We start from the raw sequence: 24,420 nt of genomic DNA, 5'->3' as shown, positions 1-24,420 counted from the left end.
TTGCTTGGTGCAGTTCTCAGAGGATTTACCACTCTTGTCTCCTGAGGAAGATGGAACAAATCCAAGAGGGGCTGGACAAGCAAACAATTTCAGGGACCTTGAACTATGATGCACTTGAAACAAAAATTAAATACAGGTTTACAGGTCTTTCTACTAACCTTGGGGTCAAATGTGTTTTGGAATTTAGAATTTTATCAAATTTTTAGAAAAGCAAACCAGCGCATTTACTGTATGTTATGTAACATTTCCCAGCAGGATCTGGGACAGCACACTGTAATCAAACACATTAATATATCTGCAGCAATTCACATGAATATTCACACTGAGTGAGATAAATAATGACTATAAATAGCTTCACTTCAGTTTAGGTCCTGTGTTGCCACCAAATCAGTTCACATAAGGCCAAGGCCTGTAGCTAAGTGAGTCAAGTACAAAAAACTTTCATTTCTCAGAGCTCTTTGGATTCTAGAATTGTGGATAAGGAATTACTGATCTGTATGATGACTAAGGAAGATGATCAAGGGACTCAGTTTCTTTCATTGCCCTGCCTTTTTGTGGAAGCTAAGTCTGCACATAGGCATAAGATAGAAAAATTTGTGTTGACCCTTCCCTATGTACTATTTATTAACTATTTTTGGCACTTCTTTTCGCCTCCCATGACTTCTGAACTCCTTGTTTGGTCTACTAGACTGAGCACACCTCCTCCTAGTCCCTGTACCTGGCTACGCCTTGTAATGCCTGGTCTGGATTTCTGCCCCCACAGTTCATCAGGCCCCTAGCTTGGGGTCACACAGTCCCCTCCAGCATACTGAGCATCTTCCCTAGATCTGGGACCAGTGTTGTTCTCTACCAGACCAGGGGCCAGGCCAAAAGTTCATATTCCCAGAACTGGGTCACCATCCTGTTGGTGTTACTGTTGGTTCTGCTCCTGTCTTAGTCCCATTCTATCTTGCCTAGCTCCTGATAACATAGCTCCCCTTGGATGAAAACTTGGGTTTTCATCTTGTTCTTCCTGCCCTGAGCCCTGGCTGGGGCTGTTCCCCTTGGTGCCTCAGGCCTGAGATCCTACTGTGCCCCCTCAATCATCTTGGGAACTGGAGCTGTGCTCCCCCGCCCCCCACAGATCCTAGAGCAAAGCCCAACTTCCAAGCTATAAGACTCCTGTTGAAGGCTGCCACCCTCTGTCTCTTCCCTGGGCCTAGTGTGGGCATCACAGTTTCAGATGTTGAGTCTCCTCCCTTATTAAAAAGGCCACTGGCGATATTTGCCTCAGGACAAGTAGATTAGATAAATGGAGTAGATTCTCAGATAAATGTGACCCATATGATCAGGAAGTCTGAGTATAGTCAAAAGTCAAATGGAACTCCTTATTTTTCAAATCCTTCAGAGGCATCTTCTATCATTTACTGGAACAAATTCTGTGTCATAACATGCTAAAAGGCATGACAACTTCTAGAGCCAAGTAAATTCCACAGCTTGGATTTCCAATCACTGTTCAAGGCCCTGCTGGATAAGCAATTTTTTAGTGGAAGAAATACTCACTGTGAAATAAAGTGGTTGAATTCCTCACACCATTTTTCCGGATGAAGTAAAGTAGGTGGAGGATTTCTGAAAAACAAAAGCAATTTTTTTCTTATCAAAAAAAAAAAAAGTGTTTAGTTAAAGGTAAAATATCAACTTGTCTTTACTGATATTGTTCTAAATAGCTCTGATAAAATCCATTTTGTTTCTTCCGGGGTGGGAGTCACTCATTAGTGGTAAAATACAAAGTGCCAGCCCCTACTCATTTAGTCCTTCATTTTCATTGATTAAAGGCCTACTATGTCCATGGTTTTCTGCAGGAGCTGTGAGAGTTACACAGATCAGGACCATTCCTCAAGGAGCAGGGGCAAGGCAAGCACACAACCGCTATGACTGAGAGCTGAGTATTATTAATACCATAAGAAAGCTATAAACTTAGTGCTAGGGGCTTTAGAGAAATTTTATAAGGATTTTCAGATCATTATGCTACCATGTGAGTTAATTATGTGATGCATTTAAAGTACACTCATAAATTCATCAGTCAAATTTTTAACCATTTCCTGTTTGTCAACTTCTGTGACAGGCACTGAAGAAAGCAAAACAGCTAAGACCCCATGGGGTCCCTGGGGAGAGACGGTGACAGACATCTAACAGAACTAAGTAGTGGAGGTCCAAGAGAACTAGAGAGCTGCAGAAAGACTCTGGTAACCAGACCACTTCCTAGTGAGAAGGCAGGATAAAGGGAAGGTAAGACACCTGCACTTGGCTGAATACTTACCCAAAGAGATTACATTTTAAAATAGAACTGACATTACCTTTAATTGGTAAGAGCTTTTTTCATAGCCATAAATGGAAGTAGGGGCTTCTGGGCAAATCAAGTTCAGCAAACAGAGAAAGTTATATTTCTGTATATCTGAATTATGACTGTAAACTTAAACACATTATATGTTATCTTTGTTTTCGCCTGGGTTCTAACGGCTTCCTAAAGCCACAGAGTGCTTAGCTTCAATAGGCAAAGGAATGGGAGGCAGGAGAATGACAGAAATTAAAAAACGTATCAGATAATGTGATTGCAATTTGCCTCTCAATACCCATTCTCCTCTCATTTTTTTGAGTCACAATTTTTATTGACACACTGCTGCCATATAAAGACTACGTTTTCCTGAGTTTCTTGCAGCTAGATGTGTCCATGTGACTGAGTTCTGGCCAATGATAAGTAATTAAAATTGTTCAATGATATTTCTAGGAAGCCTTCTCAAAAGATGGGAGACATGCCATCTTCCTTCTTCCCCCTTGCTGCTCCCTGGAGTGTGGATGTGATAGCTGGAGCTCAAGCAGCCATTTTGGACACGAGGTAAACTTGAAAATGAGAGCCATAAGCTGAGTATGGCAAAAAAGACAGACAGGAAACTAGATTCATGATGACACTGAAAAGCTGCCATACCAGCTCTAGACTGCTTCCCATTAGTCTTCCTTAACAGGACAGAAGTAAACTTCCATCCTTTTTAAGCCATTGTTATAAAGGAATTAATCCTAATGAGCCAATTATTTTTCAGAGTACTATCCTATCACATAATGAGAACATAAGTTGATAAGTGATACAGAAATACACAAAGATATGTGGGACATAATTAAGGAAAAATTTCCCTAATCTGGTGAGTCCCAGAAGACTTTATAAAGAAGATGAACTTAAACTGAGCCCTGAAGATTAAGATGGATTTTTCAAGACAGAGAAGGAGAGGGAAGCCACAACAGGCTTAGAAAACAACATGTACCAAGTCACAGAAGTATAAAAACGTCTGGTAAGTTCAAAGAACATGAGTAATTTTTTGAGGCTAGACTATCTGATTCTTTTGGATCTGGAGAGAGAGCAGGAGGGAAGGAAGAGTGATAAGAGAGAAGTATACAATTTCCCTGTTCTGCATAAGAATTTAATTATCCTTCAGATCTTCTGATTCAAAGACCCAAAGGAAAATTATCTGTGTGCCCAGCTAGAAAGAGTAGGCAGCTCAAGGCTGCCCTTCAGTTATTTTGGAGACTGCCTCCTTCTCATTCATTTTATTCAACAATATTTGCCTTCATCTTTTCCTTGTATTTTTTAAATACTAAAAGTACCATCATATAACTTCTGCTTCAGTGCTTATTTGAGCTGACCTGTTCTTACTGGCTCCAGCTGTTTGAGGCCCCAGCTGTGGGCCTCATACGGCCCCTCTCAGTGAGGTTATCCTACATCATCTTCTAGAGCCCTTTCCAGAATTTGAACTTTCCTTGCTCCTCTTAGATTTTCTGCTCATTCTGTTCTCACTGAGGTCAGTTCCACAGAGAAGACACGCTTAAGCAATTTACTATCTAATAGACTTAATTCACCCCTAAAGCAGTTAACCATGACCAAGAGTCACTTGTAGACAGAATAAACAGACTTGATTAAAACAACCCTAGGAGGCTCAACATTGGCCAGCTGAGCATGAAGGGACAGCCCTCTGCTTCAATTAAAGAATGACCCAGCAAGGGTCAACCGGAGAAATGGATGGCAAGCATCCACTCTTGTGTAGAGGACACTGCACTTGCCTGTTTTCAGTCTGGTTATCAACAGGAACTACAGGCCGGGGCAATGGTGTATGAGCTGGCCTGAACCTCTGCAGCAGGGCATAGAGGGGGGAGCAGGAGATCACCACTCACCCAGACCATCACCAATCCCTGGTGGCCTCACATGAACCCCACACAAGGAAGCATCTTCTCTGAAGCTCGGCAACATAGGAATTTGGTTTCAGAGAAGCTTATGTGACCCTGTAGGTAGGTGTCCTGTCCTTCCTGGAGATGATCCAGCATACTTAGAATCAGTAAATAGAGATCTGGTGAAAGATTATTATTTGTGTGTAATGACAACTAAAAGGAATTTGAAGGCTTTATGGTACTTTGCACTGGCAATATAAATTCCAGTTCTCTTGCCACCCAGGAGGAGCACCAAATAGTAATGATGGTACCTTTTTGGCTGTCAATACCACAGATGCAAGCTGCAACCCTGCCCAGTGGGTCTCTTTCCAAAAGGAGAGGAGATGCTTCACGTTCAGTGTGATGGGAGAGCTAGTGCATAGCTGTGATTCAGAGACAAGCAGGCATCCCTCACTTACGTGTATGGATGTCAAGAGCCTGCAGAATGTATGAACGGTGAGTGGCCAGAAGGATTGTGAATCTAAATAACCAGCTCTAATTTGGATAATGTTTATAAACATATTATTTTTACAAAAAAGGCAAAAAGTGAAAATAGTGTTCAGTGTTTGTTTTGCAGCAAGCCATTTTAGGGGCAGTGCAAAGCCCTAGCAGTGAGAGAGGCCCCACCAAGCTCCTTCCCTAGGAACTACACTCAACTTCTCAGCATCACGCTGCCATAGCCTTGAATCATGTCTGTGAGCATCTGTACTTTATCTCGATTTATTTTGTGTATCTGTTTGCAATATGTGTCCTAAGGTATTAGAAAAGCCTAAAAGAGGTTATCTTTTGGGTCTGGGAATGCTCAAAAATTTTTCTATATAAATTAATGGCAATCACTTCTTCGCTTTACACTATTTTGGCTCAAGAAAGGTTCATTGGAACACTCTACTTTTGGGTAGCAGGGGAAACCTGTGTTTGATCTGAGTTTTTGCCTGCCTGGATTTTACTCCTATGATTTGGACCCCAAGTTCAATTTCTATAAAGATGAACCTATTATATGACCATTTTTGACCTGGGTCCAGCAAATACAATGGAGATCAAGTGAACCTTCTTCCTCCAAAGCCTAATAAACGGCTTTTCTGAACAGCTGACCTGAATTCATTCTAGTTCCTGACATGGAAAAGCAGCTGACTGGGGTGGGCACCTGGACTCTGGATAGCCAAACCTCATTTAAACTGTTGGCCTATGCCATGGCACGATGCAAAATGATGATCTGGGTCAGTCTGACTCTAGGTTTTTCCCCCACCTTGAACTAAAAAAATAAACACAAAACAAACAAAAGAATGAAGGAGTTTAGAATGAGAGCTGAAGTTAAGAGATCCATGATGACAGGGCAGATGGGAGAGGTCACGGAGCACAATGTGCAAGCTGAAGTTTTAGGAAGCAGAAACTATGAGTAGGGAGAAAACCAGGAATGAGGAGAACACAGGCCAGGCAGAGGAGAAAGGAAGAAATGTGTCAACAAGAAACTGAGACCCCGTAGGCTGTTCTTGAGTTCCTTTTGTGAGTGCTGCTCTCTCTGGTGCACCTAGAATATTACTGGCCCCAGCATTCTGTTCCTGGCCCTATTCTCTTCCCATTCTCCACATTCACTGAGGGCTCCCTACATGTCAGCAGCTCCCGAATCTCTATCTCCTGCCTTGATTTCTCCTCTGCCTTTTGGCTAGTGCATCTAACCACTTTCCAGATGTTCCATTTTGATTTCCCAGGCGCACCTTCAAGTCAGCATGTTCAAAAACAAACTTATCTTCTTCCCCTAAATCTGCTTCTACTTGGTTGTTGGAGTCAGAAACTAGGATTCTACCCCTTCCCATAACCCCACATCCAATTGGAGAAGGCAGAATAATGGCTCTCCCAAAGAAGTCCACATTCTAATGCCCAGAACCTATGAATACCTACCATGGCAAAAGGGATTTTGCTGATGTGGTTAAGGTTAAGGATGTGGAAGATTACCTTGAATTATCCGGATGGACTCAATTTAATCTCTAGTCCTTTATTTTTTTTAAGATTTACTTACTCATAGACTATGGACTATGAGAAACAAACTGAGGGCCTCAGAGGGGAGGGGGGTGGGGGAATGGGATAGGCCAGTGATGGGTAGTAAGGAGGGCACGTATTGCATGGTGCACTGGGTGTTATACACAACTAATGAATCATCAAGCCTTACATCGGAAACCGGGAATGTACTGTATGGTGACTAACATAATATAATAAAAAATCATTATAAAAAAAAAGATTTATTTACTCATTTGAGAGAGAGAGAGAGAATGTGAGCGTTGCGGGGAGGGGCAGAGGGAGAGGGAGAGAATCTCCAGCAGATTCTCCACTGAGTGAGGAGAGTGACATGGGGCTCAATCCCGTGGCCCCAAGACCACAATCTGAGCTGAAATCAAGAGTCAGATGCCCAATGAACTGAGCCACGCAGGTGCCCCTAATCTCTCCTTCTTTAAAGTAGAAAAGAGAGGCAGAAAGAAGAGGCAAGAGAGATTTGAAATGTGAAAGGGACTCTACTTGCCACTGCTGGTTTGTAAGGCAGGGAAAGGGTGTCAGGTGCCAAAGAATGCATGTGGCCTCTGAAAGATGGGAATGGGTCTCTGCTGATACCCAGCAAAGAAATGGGGACTTCAATTCTACAAATGTGAGGAACTGAATTCTGATAATAACCAGAATGAATAAGGAAACCAATTTTCCCTTAGAGCCTCCAGAAACAGGTACAGCCCTGCCAACACACTGATTTTAGCCCTGTGAGATCCATGTCAGATTTCTAATCTATAGAACTAGAAGATAATAAATTTGTGCTATGCTAAGCTGCTAAATTTGTGGTAATCCGTTATGACAGCAATAGAAAACCAATACATCAATTGAGTACCAAGTCCTATGAATTCTACTCCCTACATTCCTTTCTAATCACCTCATTCCCTTTCGTGTCCTAATTCAGTCACTTATCATCTCATACCCAGACTACTCCACAGCCTCATTTTTCTCCTTCCCTATATCCTCATCTCCCTCTAATCCATCTTGCACTTGGCAGCTAGAATTTCTTTATAACATACAAATCTGACCTTGTTATTTTCTTGTTCAAAATTCTTCAGTAGATCCACACTGCCAGCATGATAAAGTCTCAAACCCTCTGCATGATGTACAAATGGCCTTGCCTGTCCATCTACCTCAAATCGTCTCAAACAACTTCCCTGCGTGCACCTGATGCTGCAGTACTGTACTGCACAGTACTTGTAGCTCCTAAAGCAGGTCTTGTTACTTCATGCCTCAGGGCGTTTGCATATGCTGTACTTTAGGTTTACGAGTGCTATCCCCAATTTGTCCACCTGCTATGCTCCTACTCACGCTTCATGTGTATCTTTAGTACTCAGCACAGCAGCACTCCATAAATTTCTGCTGAATGAATGACTACATGAATGAATGCACACAAATATCCATCTATTGTAAGTAAGCCAAGAAATGATGCCAGGACAAAATATGACTTGGTCCCCAAAGTAGCATAAAATTAGACAAAGTGAAACAGTTCCTTTGGATGTGAGAAAATTTTAACTAAATTATTCACACAAGCAGGGTTTGAGGAACAAAGGAGTCCCCTTGGGTGGTGATTCGGGTTGGATTTGACAATACAAGCCTCATTTCTATTCTTTTGATGCCTGAATGTCCCCAGATCCCTGAACATATCTGACCAAAAGGAGGAAATAAATCATGATTAAAATCTCATCACAGACATTATCTGATGTCAGGACTATTATATACATATGCATTGTAGGTTGGAGATAGGAGGAGATCAATACTAATAACTACCACATGTTGAGTGCTAACTACATGTTGAGCGCTAACTACCACCAATCTCCTTGCCAAACAATCCTATGAAATAGAAATTATTACTCCAGTTTCACAGGTGGGGAAAATGCAGCTTAAAAAAAAGAAATTTTTTAAAAAACATTTAACAAAAAGTGGCCAGGTCAGGTTTTAAACAAGTATTTCTATCTTGATATCCATACTCCTCACTGTTTTCTGTATTTTATTTCATGAAGAGTTCATTACACTGGAAGATGAATTAAGAGAACATACATGCAAAAAATGACAGAAAAACAATTAGCAAGGAACACCTCTGGAAGATGCAAGATGAAGTCCTCCAACACAAAAGCACACTCACCAAAGAGATGCTGAGCAAAAATTCCTCAATGAGACTGAGTTAATTAAGAAAAGCTTCCTGGAAGTTGTGAATTTTGAGGCAGGTCCTAAACAGGGTACATACACCAGTTAGTGAGGGGAGAAGGGTGTTAAGGAAGGAGAGGGAGAATATAGAGAGGAAGACATAAAGACATTAGTATAATAACTAATAAATAATCATTAACATGCAGTTAAATAAACTCTTGGGAGTGTGTTCAAATGGTATTCTATTTATTTACTCATAAAAGCAATAAAGTAAGACTCTGAGCACAATAACTGTTCTGAGTGTATTAACCATAGCAACAGAACTGCCATCCTGATCTACAATTGGCAGATTCATTTATGAGGCTGAATGGCTAGGTGTGTATCTGCGTCTCATCCCTAAGTATCACCACTTAGCTCTAGCGAAAGTTTCTTTTCTCCTAGGGCACATCTTAACTGTTCAAAATCAATTACTTAAAATTTTTTATTCATAATACATGACTCCATTTTAATGTAGAAAACTCCCCAATGCAGGCACATAGTGTCAGGGCAGAAGACCTTCCTCTGCCCTATGGTCCTTCTAGCTGGATTTAGATCAAACTCACATGAGACAAACAGGAGAAAGTCCAATTTAATAGCATATGCATGGGGAATCCACGCAGACATGGAATTCCAAAGACAATGAAGCAACATGAAGCTTAGAAGAGCTAAGGAGAGGGATAGGAGCCTGAGAACACAAAGGGGAGAAGAACCATTAGCAAGGAGGTGAAAGGAAATGTTTGGAAAAACAAAGGTTTGCCCTATTACACAGATTATTTCTTAGGTAAAGAAGAGTCTGTTCATAGCTCTCTCTTCCTGATACAGGCTCTTCTTTCCAATGTAAATTGAGGCAGTTGAGGGAGAGGCAGAGAGCTTTTCCTGAATCTATTGGGTTTTGATTACTTTTAACTCAAAATAATCTTTATGCCAAAGTGGCACATTCTGGGGCATCTCATCCTGCACTCATTCAATAGAAAGCAAAAAACAAAATACCTCTTCACGACCACCACTAACCTCGGATTCTTGCCCATATCAGGGGGGCTTGTATTCTTTCAGACCTTTTTATATGAATATAAATGCATATAGACTGCTTTGCTGTGTTATAAGTATATAATAAATACAATATAAATTTTATAATACACTTACAGTTGGGGACAGTAGAAATGGGATTAAATGCTACATACTTCTATTTTCTATTCAATAAATCTATTCAATGTGGGCATACTATAGTTTGTTTATCCATTTACTCATTGATATTCAGGCGGTTTCTATTTTTTTTACTACTAGAACAAAGGCTGAAATGGTTTACACATGCCACATGTCATATGTGATTTCTAACTTTTGAAAGGTTTCTTAGGTGACAAACACTGAACACTAATCACTGAATATTTAGGATCCTACTATGTAACTTAAATGTAGAAAAGAGTAGGCACAGATTGACTCATCTTCTCAAGGTGGCCTGGTAAGCAATTCCAGAGCAGAGGAGGAAGTGACCACGAAAAGGCCCTGCAGGGCTGTGAAGAGTGCCCCTAAGTCACCACTCCATAGATTAGAGTATGAATGGGAACTCTGAATTGTACAACTGCACCCGTGTCAGGCTTTGAACCCTGCTGCTGGATTCCATTCTGCCACTTGCAAGAATCTGCTACCTAGATTGAACAGTGAGTATCTCTGGGTAATTACCTTGACATATGGGCCACAGACCAAGATTTATTCAAAATATACATATGCTATAAATCTGTTCAAGAGGAATCATTTGAAAAAATTACATAGTTGAAGATATTTCTTTAAAATCAGATGATATAAAAATGACACAGAAATCAGAATCACAATGCTATACACTGCACCTCAGTAAATGTGAAAGACAGTTTCAGGTTGGAAAAGAGATCCGTGCTAAGTGCTGAGTCCACCATAAAGGCATCTCCCAATCAGGGTCAACCCTTTGAAGTAGGGAAAAGGAGAGGAAGAAGTCTACAAGGAGAACACTAGATGAGGAGGTGTATGGAAGGAAGTAAATGTAGGAGAAGAAAAGTATCTTTCTCCTTTAAGCTCCCAACTGGGACCTCTGTAACAAAGGACAGATTAATAAGAAAAAAGCATACATATTTATTTAATAGAAGTTTTACATGACATGGTAGCCTTTATAAGGAAATACAAAACCTGAAGAAATGGCTAAACCTGAGTGTTTTTATGTTAGTTGTTTTTTTATTGTTGTTTTGTTTTTTTGTTTTGAGAGAGACAGTGCACAACCAGGGTTGGGGTGGAAGGCGGGGGAGGGAGGCAGAGGGAGAGAGAGACTCTTAAGCAGACAGTGCACAGACTCTCTGCACCCAGTGCAGAGCCTGACGAAGGGCTTGAACTCACAACCCTGAGATGACCTGAGCTGAAATCAAGAGTTGGATGCTTAACCAACTGAGCCACCCGGACATCCTTAATTCTGATTCTTTTTTTTTTTTTAAGATTTATTTATTTATTTATTACAGAAAGAGAGTGTGAGAGAAAGAGAGAGCATGAGAGGGGGGAAGGTCAGTGGGAGAAGCAAACTCCCCGCTGAGCAGGGAGCCCAATGCAGGACTCGATCCCAGGACTCCAGGATCATGACCTGAGACAAAGGCAGATGCTTAACTGACTGAGCCACCCAGGTGCCTCTGACTCTGATTCTTAATAACCTAATTTGACCCTGTCCCTAAAATAACACCATTTGCAATGTTAAGCTATAATCCTTAAAATATGGTTACCACATCAAATCACAGGGCTCATAACAAACCCATTCATAACCATTTACCACCAGTAAGTGACAGGATGTTCATTTCCTCTGGCTTTTCAGCCCTGCAAGAATCTGTTTCAAAGGTCATCTCAGAATCTTAAGAGTACATTATGTTCCCCATGTCAGGGGTTATTATGTCAGGCCTATGTTTGAGACTGGATGTGTTATAGAGCTTTACTAATCTTTGGCCACTGCACCAACATTTCAAATGTTCACAAAAGTCGCATTTTCTCATTCTAAAACACACTGGGCTACCTTTCTCTCCACTGTACTCTCCTTATACAAACACACAGGACACACAAGCAGCTCAGCCATGCATGCAGAGCACAGGAGAAAGTCAAGGACAATAAAAGGTGCCATGTCAATAGAGATGATGAAGGGGACAAGTGGTGTGTGGCTCACTGTCTGAGCCAATGCGATCATTTACTGACACCTGGTTCTTCAATGTCCTCCTTCAACAAGAACTCAGCAATGCCATCAAGTCCAACTGCTAAAGTCTGATGTATCAGGAAAGTTGACCTTGCCCAAAGGCTGACTAATGACCCATTCATGCACAGAATGGAAGCCACAAGTCTATTTTTTTCACAGTTTTAAATGAATAATCTGTTAATTCATGATTGTAAAGAGATTTGAATAGATCAGGTTGTTTTCTAAATGTTTTCCTATCACCATTCTAGACTGTTTATGTGGGTTCTGTGGGAACCCACTCACTGAAGGTGAACGTTATGGTGTGCCTAAGCATTCTGGAGATACAGAATCACTCCCCAATTACGGTGGCATTTTAAGAAAAAACAGCTTTATACGTTGGCATGAATATCACAGTGATGGGGTAGTGGGCCAGAGGACAGGCAATGCTAAACAGACATGCTAGACATGCTGTGCTTTCCTGAAGTACCCTTTTTAAAAAAATTTTTTTGGTGATAAGTTATTTTACATTGTTTTATATGAAAATCATCAGAGAGTGAGGGAGGAGGAGACAATAAAAAGTCAGATTTCTTCCTGTCTGGGCTGTGAACTAATTTAGGAATAACATAAAGTAGTCAGCAGATTGGATCCTAAATAATACTTTATTACTGAGAAAGCTGATCTTGGAGAATGTGGCTTTCATCTGCAGGGAGCTGGGTTTTAAAACTGAAAGACAGAGTTAGACAAACTTACCTGGCAGGTCTTGGGTGGGGGACCAGGGCTGGACCACCATAGGTTCTCACTCAGGGGCAGGGCCTTGGCCACTGAGCTGACTGCTGCCTGAGAATAATTACCCAGGGCAGGCTGACTCCCAAGAGAAGGGAAAAGAGCTGCGATATGCCTCTCCAAACTCGCCATCTGTATACATCATACCTGATCTCTGAGGATCTATCAATTTGGGTCCAATGAGAAAGCAGAAAAATACTATTAATTTGAACAGGGAAAATTTAATATAATTATTTACTTGTAATAGGGGATTAGACACTGAGGAGTAAAGAACTCTAACAAGTACAGGAAGGGCAGATACTGGAAAAGAGCTACTGCCTCTAGCTGAGACAGAATATCCAGGGAAGAAACTAATTTAGAAGAGCCCCTGACCCAAAACCAAGACTGAGACTCAGAACTCTCCGGAAAAGTTGTGACTATGGCCCACAGGAGGTAAAGTTCTCTGAGGTGGGACAAGCTAGGGCTGGCAAACAGGAAACCACCTGCTAGGATGCCTTTGATGCTTAAGTGGGAAGCTGCTCAATGAGTACTGGTAAAACTTGCTATAGGGCAAGCACCACTGGGTGTTCCAAATGCCACTGGGAGGCAAAAGCCACAGAAACAAGAAGAAAGACATATAGCAAAACCAGAAGAGGCCCCTTTTCTCCTGCAGTGGCCTTCCACTGCCCTCTACTGACAAAGCCTAACACCTGCCATATGGCAAAGGAGGAATGTTTATGGAGTCTACTCCAGTATCACAAAGCAGGGCAAAGAAGGGTAAAGTCAGAGCTGAAAAGGACTAAATTGATGACTGGTGCAGGAAGGAAGTGAATGGGAAAACAGAAATGCTGGAGTGTTTCGATGTTCTTTTTTATTTTTAGATGAAACTAAAATTTTTTAGGAGATTTCTATTTCAGGCTTGCAATACACTACTGCCAGTCATCATCAACTGAATGAGTCCAGTATCCTCTGATATTGGGTGCACTTGCTAGATATATTTCAGAGATATGAAATTAAGAGATAAGGGAGTGCACTTGCTGGATATATTTCAGAGATATTCCATTAAGAGATAATGGAAACCATCTTCCCCCACCTAAAAAATTTGTTTTGTCATGCTGCATGAAATTTCCTCATTAAGACTCATTGTTTTCTATCCCAGAAGTTTCTTATTGAAATGGGAATGTTCTGAAAAGCATCTTATTGTAAACCTTTATTGGCCAAAACTTTACTTGGGATAAATGGCAAGACAAGAATAAAAACTTAGAAAAAGGTACTCAAAACAAGGACCAGTGAGCGGGTAGGACCACAAACATGGACTTAATCTCCTCATGGCTTATCATGTCTACGGTCTCAACTTCGTGTGAGCTGAAAAACTGAAGAGTCAGGTAGTATTACAATTCATCTTATTCTTTCCTGTCTCTCTGCCTCAAGATTTTTCTTAGAAAAGAATTAATGAAAGTCAGTGTGGTTCAAAACTCTTTTGCCAGGATAATGGCCACAGACGGGAACCCCTTTTTCTTCTGGGCTCCCTTTCCTACCCACATAGTTAACAAGTGCTAGATAGTGAGCAGGCTGAAGGGAGCTGATAACGGTTCTTCCCCCTATTCTCTTAAGCCCAGTCAGGAACCCATGACTTTCCTTCAGCTGGACCATTTTTTCTGCAGAGTCTAATATTATTTCCTTATCCTTAATTTCTTGAGAGCTTATTACGTATAATCACTGTGCTAAGAATTTACTCACTTAACCCTCACATATACTCTGTGAGGCACGTTACACAATTGCCTGTTTCTGAGATAAAGAAACCAAGGCTTAGAGAAGCTAGAAGGTTTGCGGTGCAGGCAGCCTGATCTCAAAAAGCACAACTGCAACCACTGAGCTGTCCTGCTTCCCCACTTAAGAATTCCTCTTGGTTAATTAGACAACACAACATCTTTAGAGTCTGCTGGAGCAATTTACATCATACTAATGGGAGAACAGGGGCCCAATTTGATAAGCCAGCTCAAGCACAATACTCTTCAGATCACCAAGACATTAGCAAGCAAATCCAAAGAATATTTTGTCTGGGATGCAGAAGGATCAGTAATAGGGAGTAGAGCTGAGAATGTTTTCATCTGTTGAGTTTTATGCATCCTCTGTCATTCAGCTGCCTCCAAAGTCACAGCTGGTAAAACCAAATGGGTTATTTTACCACAATCAGACTAATGTCACAGTTCAAGAAGCACCATTTGTCCTCTAAGGCAAAGCCATGCACCTAATTACAACACACTGTTAATAAATTTATAATAGACAAAAAGAAATTGACTGCTATGGATTTTTTTTCCTAGCAAAGCAAAACCATTTAAAGGGCAGATTGCAAATCTATTCCTTCTTTTATTGTTTCAATAAAGTTAGCAATATATTCTAGATAGGAAAAAAGCAGGGCAGACCTCAGATGAACAGATTGTATCATCAGATCCTACCACATTGTCTCTAATGGGGGAAATTAACAGCTGAATATCAACACCTGTCACTGCGAGCAGACCCTGGCATACACACCAGGTAGGAAGGCTGTGCAGTTCCTTAGAGCAATCTGAGCCTGGGCCACCAGAGACAATAGGCATGCCAATGCCCACAGAAGCAGGCTCCATTTAAAATCAAGTAGATCTATTAAATGCCAGGGGAGATGAAGCGGCAGTTCCTAAGGAGGTCTGCGTGTTAATTGTGAACTCTAAAGAGGTTTTAGAGAGACTGTGCTAACTGCAAGAATGGAATCAAACAGACTTAGGCAGAGACTGGCCCCAGCAGGCACCACTGAGCTTTCATTCCCTTTCAAGGGCAAAAGGTACCACCACAGCAGCACCCCCTCTCACACTTGGGTGGTTTGAGTCATGTCTCCTCTGGGTAGATTATGGTCAATTGTTTTCACCATCCTCAAGATCAATTACAATCATTGCTACTGAATGAATTATGTCGCAAGTCCTGGCAGTTTGTGAGCAAGCCCAAGTGAGCAAGCCCACGTTTATTTTTCTGACATTGTAAGCATGTCTTCTCTTTACAAGGGCTTTGGCTATTTTTCTACTGGGTTGCCTAGCAACCTTTGAAGGGACAGAAATATGGGGGAGGGGTGCTGGAGACATACTGATGAGTGAATCTGTATTTATTTCACAGATTCCTTTTTAAAAATCATTCTGCTTTCCCTTCCTGGGGTGGGTGTGGGTGAGGAGCTGTGTGATATTATCATAGTGCTTCTACTCTTCTAGCAGGAACACTCAATGCTAGCAAGTATATTTACACAAGCATACTCAGCAAATGGGAGGTTATAACTTGTTTTTGCATATTAATACAGATGACGATGAATAAATGCATCACACCATCAGAAACTTATTGAGTAAACACAATGCCCATTGACTGTCCTCTCTTAAGGTCGCAGACCATGCCTGAGGAAAGCCTGTAATCTCTCTCATTTCATCCTAGTCGTGACAAGTGAATAATGCTGCTTTCTTGTTTGCCTCCTATCCTTTCTTTTACTAAATTATATGCCCCTACAAAAACAACCCATTTTGTTCAGGTGTCAAGTTTATTGCAAGAAATTGTGTAAAGTAGCCACCCACGATTCTTTTAATTTCTTCTGTGTCTGTGGTTACTTCCCTCTTTTTTAAATTATCTATGTTTAAGTTTTCTTTTTTTCATGATTAGATTAGTTAACAAGTCATCTATTTTGTTATTTTTAGCCAAAAAAAGCTCATGATATATATACTGGTTCTACTGCTTCCTATTATTTTACTTCATTAACTTCCACTTCTATTTTATTACTTTCTTCTATTGAGGTTTTAAATTTTTTTTAAATTTCTTGGATGGGAAGCTTAATTTATTTACTTTCACTCTTTCTTGGTTATTAATATAAGTATTTAGGGCTATGAATTTGCCTCTAATCCCTGCTTTAACTATTTCCCCTTAATTCTGATATATAGTATTTTGATAATTAATATGTTCCATATATTCTTCAATTTCCATTTAGATTTTGAGAGGCAAAAATAAGTATATATTTATTAAATAAGTATATATATGTACAGTACATTTATATATGTAATATAAATATATATTACTACGCAATTATATAAAAATATATAGATCAAACCTTGTCCCTTATGAATACAGAATGTTCTTTACAAGTGTCTCTGAAACTTCCACAAAAACTTAGACCATTGCTTATTTTTTATGTATGATGTATGTCATGGATTGAAAGAGGTTCAATAAATAACTTCTGCAGCCATGTATATCTCCTTGTAATTTATATAGTTTGTAGTTCATGTTTTATGAGCATGATGCCATAAATATACTTCTTATATCTTCATTAAAAATAGCATTTATTAAAAAGTGCCCTTCTTAAACTAATTTAATGGTTTGGGTCCTGGATTCAATATTGTCTAATATTAAGAACACAATGCTTATAATTACTGCTTCATAAAATCATCTCTCTTTTAACAAAGTTGAGAGAAACTGAGAAAAATATATTTAAGGAGTCTTTCACATTAACTCACATGTTTACCATTTCCTCAGTTCTTTATTTCTTGCTATGGACTTCAGTTATCATGTTATCACTTCCTTTCAGCCTGAAGGACAACCTTTAGTATTTCTTTTTTTTTTTTTCCTTAAAGATTTTATTTATTTATTTGACAGAGAGAGACAGCCAGAGAGAGAAGGAACACAAGCAGGGGGAGTGGGAGAGGAAGAAGCAGGCTCCCAGTGGAGGAGCCTTATGCGGGGCTCGAGCCCATAACGCTGGGATCCCACCCTGAGCCGAAGGCAGATGCTTAACGACTGAGCCATCCAGGCACCCTAACTGTTATTATTTCTTATAAGGCAACAAATTCTCTCAGTCTTTATCTACGATTGCCTTTATTTTGCCTTCACTTTGAAGGACAGGTTTGCTAGACATAAAATTATTGGTTGACAATTTTTTCCAGTACTTTGAATATTTCGTTCCACAGCCCTCTGATTACCAAAGCCAGATTAAGCGAGGTGGTAAGTTAGCCGTAAATCATATTGATGCTCCTCTGCACATTGTCAGTTGTTTTTACCCTGCTGATTTCAAGATTTTGTCTTTGTCTTTAACAGACCGACTATGATGTGTATAGGCACTTATCTTACTTTGGGTTTATTGAGCTTTTGTTTTATGTGGACTAATATTTTTCATCAAACTTGAGATGTTTGCATCCATTATTTCTCAAATCCTTTTTCTGGACCCTTATCTCTCTTACCTCCTTCCTGGACTCCCTTTATGTGTCTGTTGGAAATTTATGATGGTATCCCACAGGTCTCTGCAGCCCTTTTCATTTTTCTTTGATTTTTTTCTTCTGTGTTCTTCAGACTGGTTAATTTATACTGACCTATTTTCAGGCTTACTGATTCTTTGTTTTACCATATTAAATCTGCTGAGTTCTGGTGACTTTGTCATTTCAATCATTACACTTTTTACTGTCATTGTGGTGGAACAGAGGCAGCCTAGCACAGTGGAAAAGAACATAGCTCTGGAGTCAAGCATCATGAATTCAAGTCTATATACCACCATTTATTAGCTGTGTGACCTTAGGCATTATTACTTGGCTCCTCTCTATCTTGAATTTCTCATCTATAAAATAGATATACTAGTAGTTCCTACCCTGTAGTAAATGCAGTATGAGAATTAAGATAATACATATAAAATGATTAGACCAGAGCCTGCCATAAAGTAATCACCCAGTAACTCTTTGCTATTATTACTATGCTGATGTAGGAGTTTGGTCATCAATAGTGGATATGGTCCAGAATTAATTTTGTACTGCAAGCCTGAAATCTGCTGCAAGAGGAATAAGCCCTATGTAGGTGATCCCCTTAATTATGCTTCCCAACTTTCAATTCCACTATGTTTGTTCCATTGGTATATTTGGGTTTCTCTAAAATTACACTATAGTTACACCACTGGGCTAATGCTCTGACCACCTGGTGAGAACTCTAGCACATGACACAGATTTTTCTAGCCCCCTGTCTGGAAGGCCTGGACCTTGATTCTCATGCTTATAGGGGCTAGATGTCATCAGGCTCCAACCCACACTAACCCCTTTTTTTCTAGTAATTGTTAATATGCCATAGAACTTTGGGAAATGGTGCCTTACACCAAGCTGCCTCACAGGAAAGGCAGCGAAGGCCAGACTGAGTGAGGCCAGGGGCTCTTTGGGGCAGGACACATCTTTGAGCAACCTCTAGCCTTTCACTAAATATCTCCTCCACCAAACATGATCCCTCTCTGTAAGTAAAAAGGGACCCTGGTGATAGGACAAAATGGACTATTAGAATGAGGATAAGGAACAAATAAAAATGCACAGATGTACTTACTATAAGACTGGGAATCTTCCCAAGGTGGCCCTAGCTCATTGGTTTTCAAAATGGAGTTTACAACACATGTACATCAGAATCATCCAGGAAATGTGGTAAACATGAAGATTCTAAGACAACACACAGACCTGATGAAACAGAATCTTTGGGAATGGGGCCCAAGAATCCACAGTTTAAGAAGCTCACTAGATGATTCTCCCACAATTAGAATTTGAGAAGCATACATTCGATAGTCAACAACAGATGTGAGACTTTTCCAATTAAATCAAAGTCACAAACCAAAATGAAAAGGGCCTGAGATCCATCCAGTGGGGGACAATTTAGTTCCATGGTAAGTAACCACATCTCAATGAGACCAGCCTTCCTGGGGAAGACTATTCCACGGTCTATCAGATCTCTTCATTAGGGAACTTCCCTGCTATTCCAGCTAAGTAACTTTCCTTAATTTGATCTTATTACTCCCATGCTTTATACAAAGCTGAGTATAGCAATTATACTCAACAAACAAAAATGCTATATAAATGCTATGCCAGGCTCATCTTTCCATTCAATTACTCTCAAATAGTCACATCACCCTACAAAGTGAGGGTCAATCCAGCTGTGCAAGTGAGCTTCTCTAAGTCTCAAATCTTGATTTGGATGAGTAGTGCCATCTTCAGAGTTAAGTGTATGGCCCCATTCTTGCAAACAGATGGCATTCTCACAGCTCCTCAGCCACATTACAAAAATCGGGACTCAGAGGGCTGCTCAAGATGGAGGCACTTAAGGAAACTGGAATATGACCGTAACTACTGACTCGGTTATAAATGCTGTGATTGCCTGGCCTTGAGAAAAGGACCATGAATAGGACAACATCAGTATCATAACAATCAAATGGAACAAGCCAAAGCAGCAGGAGAGATGTAGACTGCACATCAGGAAATATCTGCTGACTATCTAGATTATTAGGAATGGCAATAAGCTACCAAGAGAGGTGGTATGGTATCCTCTACAGATCATTACAAATTGAAATACAATTTTCTAAGACAATTTCCTGCTCAGGTACAGGTGGGTAGACAAGATAAACCTTTTCAGATTTCAGAAAAAAAGATTCTATGAGTTTTCAGAAGATGCAGTTAGAGAAGACTGTTCCTGGGATCAACAACAAAAAAGCCCTTTGGAAGAGTAAATGATCCACTTAGAGATCATTTGAAGAATTTCAGTTGATTTTCCAGGGTATAATTTGGTATAGGAGCAACTGGGAAAGAGTTCAGTGGATGGTACACATAAAATAATTCAAATAATTAACTTTAAATTAGATACACCTCATCATTTATACCCCCTCACACAAATGTGTGTGTGTGTGTGTGTGTGTGTGTGTGTGTGTGTGTGCGTGTGTATAAATATGTGCATGTAAGGTTAGAGTTTTGATGGTTTTAACACTTGGAGTTCCCAGTATGGAATACTTAGCAAATTTTTCACCTAAAAATTCAATGATACAATTAATAGTGATTCTGCCTACAAAATAAAGCAGATTCCCAGGAATCATAAGTTAAATGCTGCTTCAAATTCCTGTAACTTCAGTCTTTTCAAAAGTAAAAGAGATGAGACATTGTGTGCTGTTTATGAGCCTTGAGAACCAAAAAATAACAATAAAACAGTGACAATAAGATGTGTATGATCTGAAGTAAACTTGACTATACTAAAAGTATCGCTCAAGGCCTTAACCACCTAAAACAAATTCCACACAGTTAATGAGCTCCTAAAAGGAATGGCTGATGTTAAATGAAATACATGGATATTGGTGGACCACCCTTGAGGAGCATAACTGTGGACAAAACTGAATAATGCTGACTAATGCAGCCTTAGTATGTTCTTTTACACATTCTATTTCCAGAGATTTACTTCCAGCAGGAGATGCTTTTCTTCCAACACTTCCTATTCTAAATCAACCTATCTATCGATTTATCTATCTATCTATCTATCTATCTATCTATCTATCTATCTATCTATTTATCTAAAGTAATCTCTACATGAAACTTGGGGCTCAACCTCATGACCCTGAGATCAAGAGTTGCATGCTCTTCCCAACTGAGTGAGCCAGGTTCCTCCCAGCATTTCCCATTCTAGAAGGACTTCCTATCTCTATCAACTAACTGAACTCTTACTCTTCTGTTAGAACTTGCCTCTCCCCACAGCCATCCAAAAACACTTAGCTTAAAACACTTGAACATTCATTCATTCATTCATTCATCCATTCATTCATTCATTCAATACTGCTTGAGTGCCTACAAACAATACCTAACAATATATAAAACTCTGTGCTCAGAGCTGATGTTGACGTGTGTGTGTGTGTGTGTGTGTGTGTGTGTGTGTGTAACTATATATAACTATGTAAGTTCCTTTTTCTTGGCTATATTCTCTGTCCTCCACAAGTTAAAGATCCAATGAAAGATCGCAAGACAGAACAGCATAACTGAAGGAATTTAGGGGAGGGAGAGAATGCACTGACTGGGAGCCAGTAAATGGCATCATAGCCTGTCTGCAAGAGATGTTACTAGGCAGGTTTAAAGTGGGGAGGGAAGAACACTTCATCAGGAGGAACACAACTTCATTTCCCTCAGAATCTAGCACTGTGTGGTGAATTCATGACAACTGTTGGTTGAATGAATTAATGAAATAGAGCTTTTTTAACCCTCATGCAGGAAAACAGGCAAGTCAGGTCCCGGCTCAAGGTTATTTATTGAGGCCTTTTGGGGAGAAGTGCTTGGTAAAATCACGGTACCAATTCTAAACTGCACATTAAATAAGCATAATAAAAGATGTGAGTTGGGAGCGGAATAGCCAGCAGGATGCTATTCTTCTGAGAATGGCATATGAGTATGAATTGGATGAGGGGATATCAGAGGGGGGAGGCAGTAGGGAGGCAGCACAGGCCCCTTCTTCCCCCTTATCCATCAGGCTTCTGGTTCACTAAAACCCAATTGGACCCTTGTTTTCTTTCCTGGGCCAGTAATGAATGGCAGTAATTATCCACGCAGGGCTGTGTGAGTCACGAGGCAGCCCTGGCTCCCATCTCCTTGCAATTTTGAGCGATGTGTGTGTGTTTTTCACCCACTACTATTGAGGGGTGGAAAAATAGATTACAATTACATTCCGGCTGGCTTTTGAAGACTTGATAGACAGCTGGAGAGAAATCTTCCCTGCAGCTGCCGGAATGAGAGGGTAGCCAAGAGGTGGGTTTGGACAGAAAAAGAGAGGCCCTGTCAAGAGAGGAGGAAACCATACAAAATGGATTCAGTACATCCTCAAAGGTATTTTTAAAAGATCAGGGTTGCTAATATTAAAAACAAATCTGGTGTCCAGGTGGCTGGCTGCATATCTGTGGGAAGCAGGTCCCTTCCAGGAACATTTTGGGTCTTCAGGTCCAAAGATACTATCACGGGATCATGCAGAAGCAAGATGAGACTTGAATCGAGGCTGGTCCTGAGGATGGGTACAGCCCACAGGTCTGAATCAAAGGGCTCATTTACATGTTTCTCCCTCTACATCTGGAATCACTTTACTAGGTGACAGCTGATATGTTTCACCAAGAGGTTAGATGAGATGATTTCTGTATTCCCTTCCACTGCACCTTAATTTTTTTGTTTGTTTGTTTGTTAAGGAACTCTCATTTACTTACTGAATACTATATGCTTGCCACTATGCCCCATGTGTTATCTACATATCCCATGTAATCCAGACCACTTGCCCTCAGAAAGAAAGGTCATAACCCTCATTTTACAGAGGAAGAAAGTGAAGTTCAGAGATGTGAAACTACTAGCTTTCAGATGTTGTCAGGGTGAGCAACCGGCAGGTCAACTTCAAAAGGAGTCTCCCACCCACAGTGCAACGCTGAGCCTTCATCCAGTCACAGGGTTCTGTGGTTCTCTGAAATATTATCTCACAGGCCGCTGGAACCTATTACTGAACCTATTATCCCCTTAGCAAGGATTAGTCCCCCAGAGTGTGGGACACATGAACAGGCACATACAAAAGAGGAGAGAACAAGAAAGGCCCCATACACTGGGTGTGGTTATGGGAGAAGAGTCTCAGTGGGGTGCTGAAATACAAAGGTAGGAGCTGCAAGAGGAGTGCAGGGGACAGTCACAACTAGGGCAGGGCTCAGGAAAGAATGGCAAAGCTGAGCTGCAAAGACAAACTCAACCTACTTCCCACCTTGCCTTAGATTAGCCCTGACTCTGGGTTGTTTGTGCAATACCATACATGTCCATCCTAGACCACACCAGCAATTGTGTCCCTACGGCTTCAAGACATTTCAAAAGTATAGGGAGGGCACACTGGTGGTGCAGCATGACTGTTCACTATGACCTCACTCCCAGTGTCAATGCAAGGGGGTGTGCCTTTTGAATAGAAGACCCTGACAGGTATATCTTTAGATGGAACTTACTCAATGAGTCAGACACCTTCAAACAAACCCGGGTATCAGGAAACCAAGATGGAAGAATTCTCATACACTTCTCACAGGCTACAGGAGACCTTGTAAGTCTTCCTTAATCTGCTTAGAGTATCTCCTAACTGAATTATACCATAGCCTCCTACTCACAAAAATAAGTAAGAAAATGATTAAAACAAAAACAAAACAAACCCTGCTTTGAAACAGCTGGCCTGTATTTGACCTTTTTCTTGACACAGTGGAGTGAACGCAGGTTACAGGCCTAACTGGAAGGTGTGGCATTTCTTTTAGGGCCTCACCAAGAACTGTTTATTCTTGTTTTGTTTCCAGCTTCACTTGGCAGGACAGATAGATCTGGATCACTAAAAACTCATCGATAAGATGGAAGGGAAAAACAAATATCTTTTCACTTGCTAATAGTCACCCTTCAGGCTAAACGCAATGTGCCTGCAGTATTTCATCCAATCATTCCTGTTACTGAAATAGCATGTCAAAGCAAGAGAGGCAGATCACACTAGGCATCAAGGATGCAGAAGTACAACAAAAGATTTTATTTTTAATAACATTTCTGCAATTTTTGTTTCTATTATATTTTTTAAAAGATTTTATTTATTTGAGAGAGGGAAAGAACAAGTGGTGGGGAGGGGCGGAGGGTGAGAGAGAGAGAGACAGAGAGAGACATATTTATTACTATCCTCTAAAATACATATCCAGTTGTCTAAGTCCTACAATTCAGTGAAAAACATAGTGGTTAAAAAAATAAACAACATGGTTACACCACAAATGAACTATCAACAGCTCCTCTATATTTAACTTACATGTGTAGATATGTGGGTATAAAATCCCCACTCGGTGTAAGGCACTGGAGAACTCACCAGCTTTAAGTGCTTCTACAACTCAGATAACAATTGTAGGTAAATGTCCCTCAAACCATAGGTAGGCATAACTTCCCTAACAGATGGAATGGATTTCAATAGGCCTCTAACCTCCAGGGAAGGTGGTTAGCACAGTGGTCTGCATGGACTACATGGAACTGCCAAGTAAAATATTCAGAAAAGTCTCCCTTATCCTTAGCTAATTGCAAAATAAACATTTCCACTCTGTACCACCAGCCTTCCATGCAGGGTTTGCTTTGATGGCACTGTGCCTATTGGTTTAGATCAAACACAGATCACAATTTAAAAACTGGTCTGGTCAGGGATTTCTTTATTCAGTAAGTAGGCATATGTGTACTAAGTAGGCATAGTAAGCTTTTACTGAAGAC

At 40.5% G+C, this 24,420-nt stretch overlaps 1 protein-coding gene across 2 annotated transcripts in view; it reads right to left on the bottom strand.

Annotated features, from left to right (window-relative positions):
• Positions 1 to 24,420, bottom strand: part of MYO3B (myosin IIIB) — a 428,494-nt gene that overhangs the window by 265,234 nt on the left and 138,840 nt on the right. For both annotated transcript variants that reach the window (XM_087861309.1, XM_087861314.1), the window contains one exon: positions 1,543 to 1,608. In XM_087861309.1, coding sequence (XP_087717435.1) covers positions 1,543 to 1,608 — 66 coding nt within the window. The remainder of the gene's footprint in view (positions 1 to 1,542; positions 1,609 to 24,420) is intronic.

This window comes from Ursus americanus, chromosome 1 (genome assembly GCF_024610735.1).
Source record: "Ursus americanus isolate L20-20 chromosome 1, mUrsAme1.1.p, whole genome shotgun sequence".
NCBI classification, from domain to species: Eukaryota; Metazoa; Chordata; class Mammalia; order Carnivora; family Ursidae; genus Ursus; species Ursus americanus.
The sequence above is the reverse complement of the archived record's forward strand: the minus strand, read 5'-3'. Positions and strand labels throughout refer to the sequence as shown.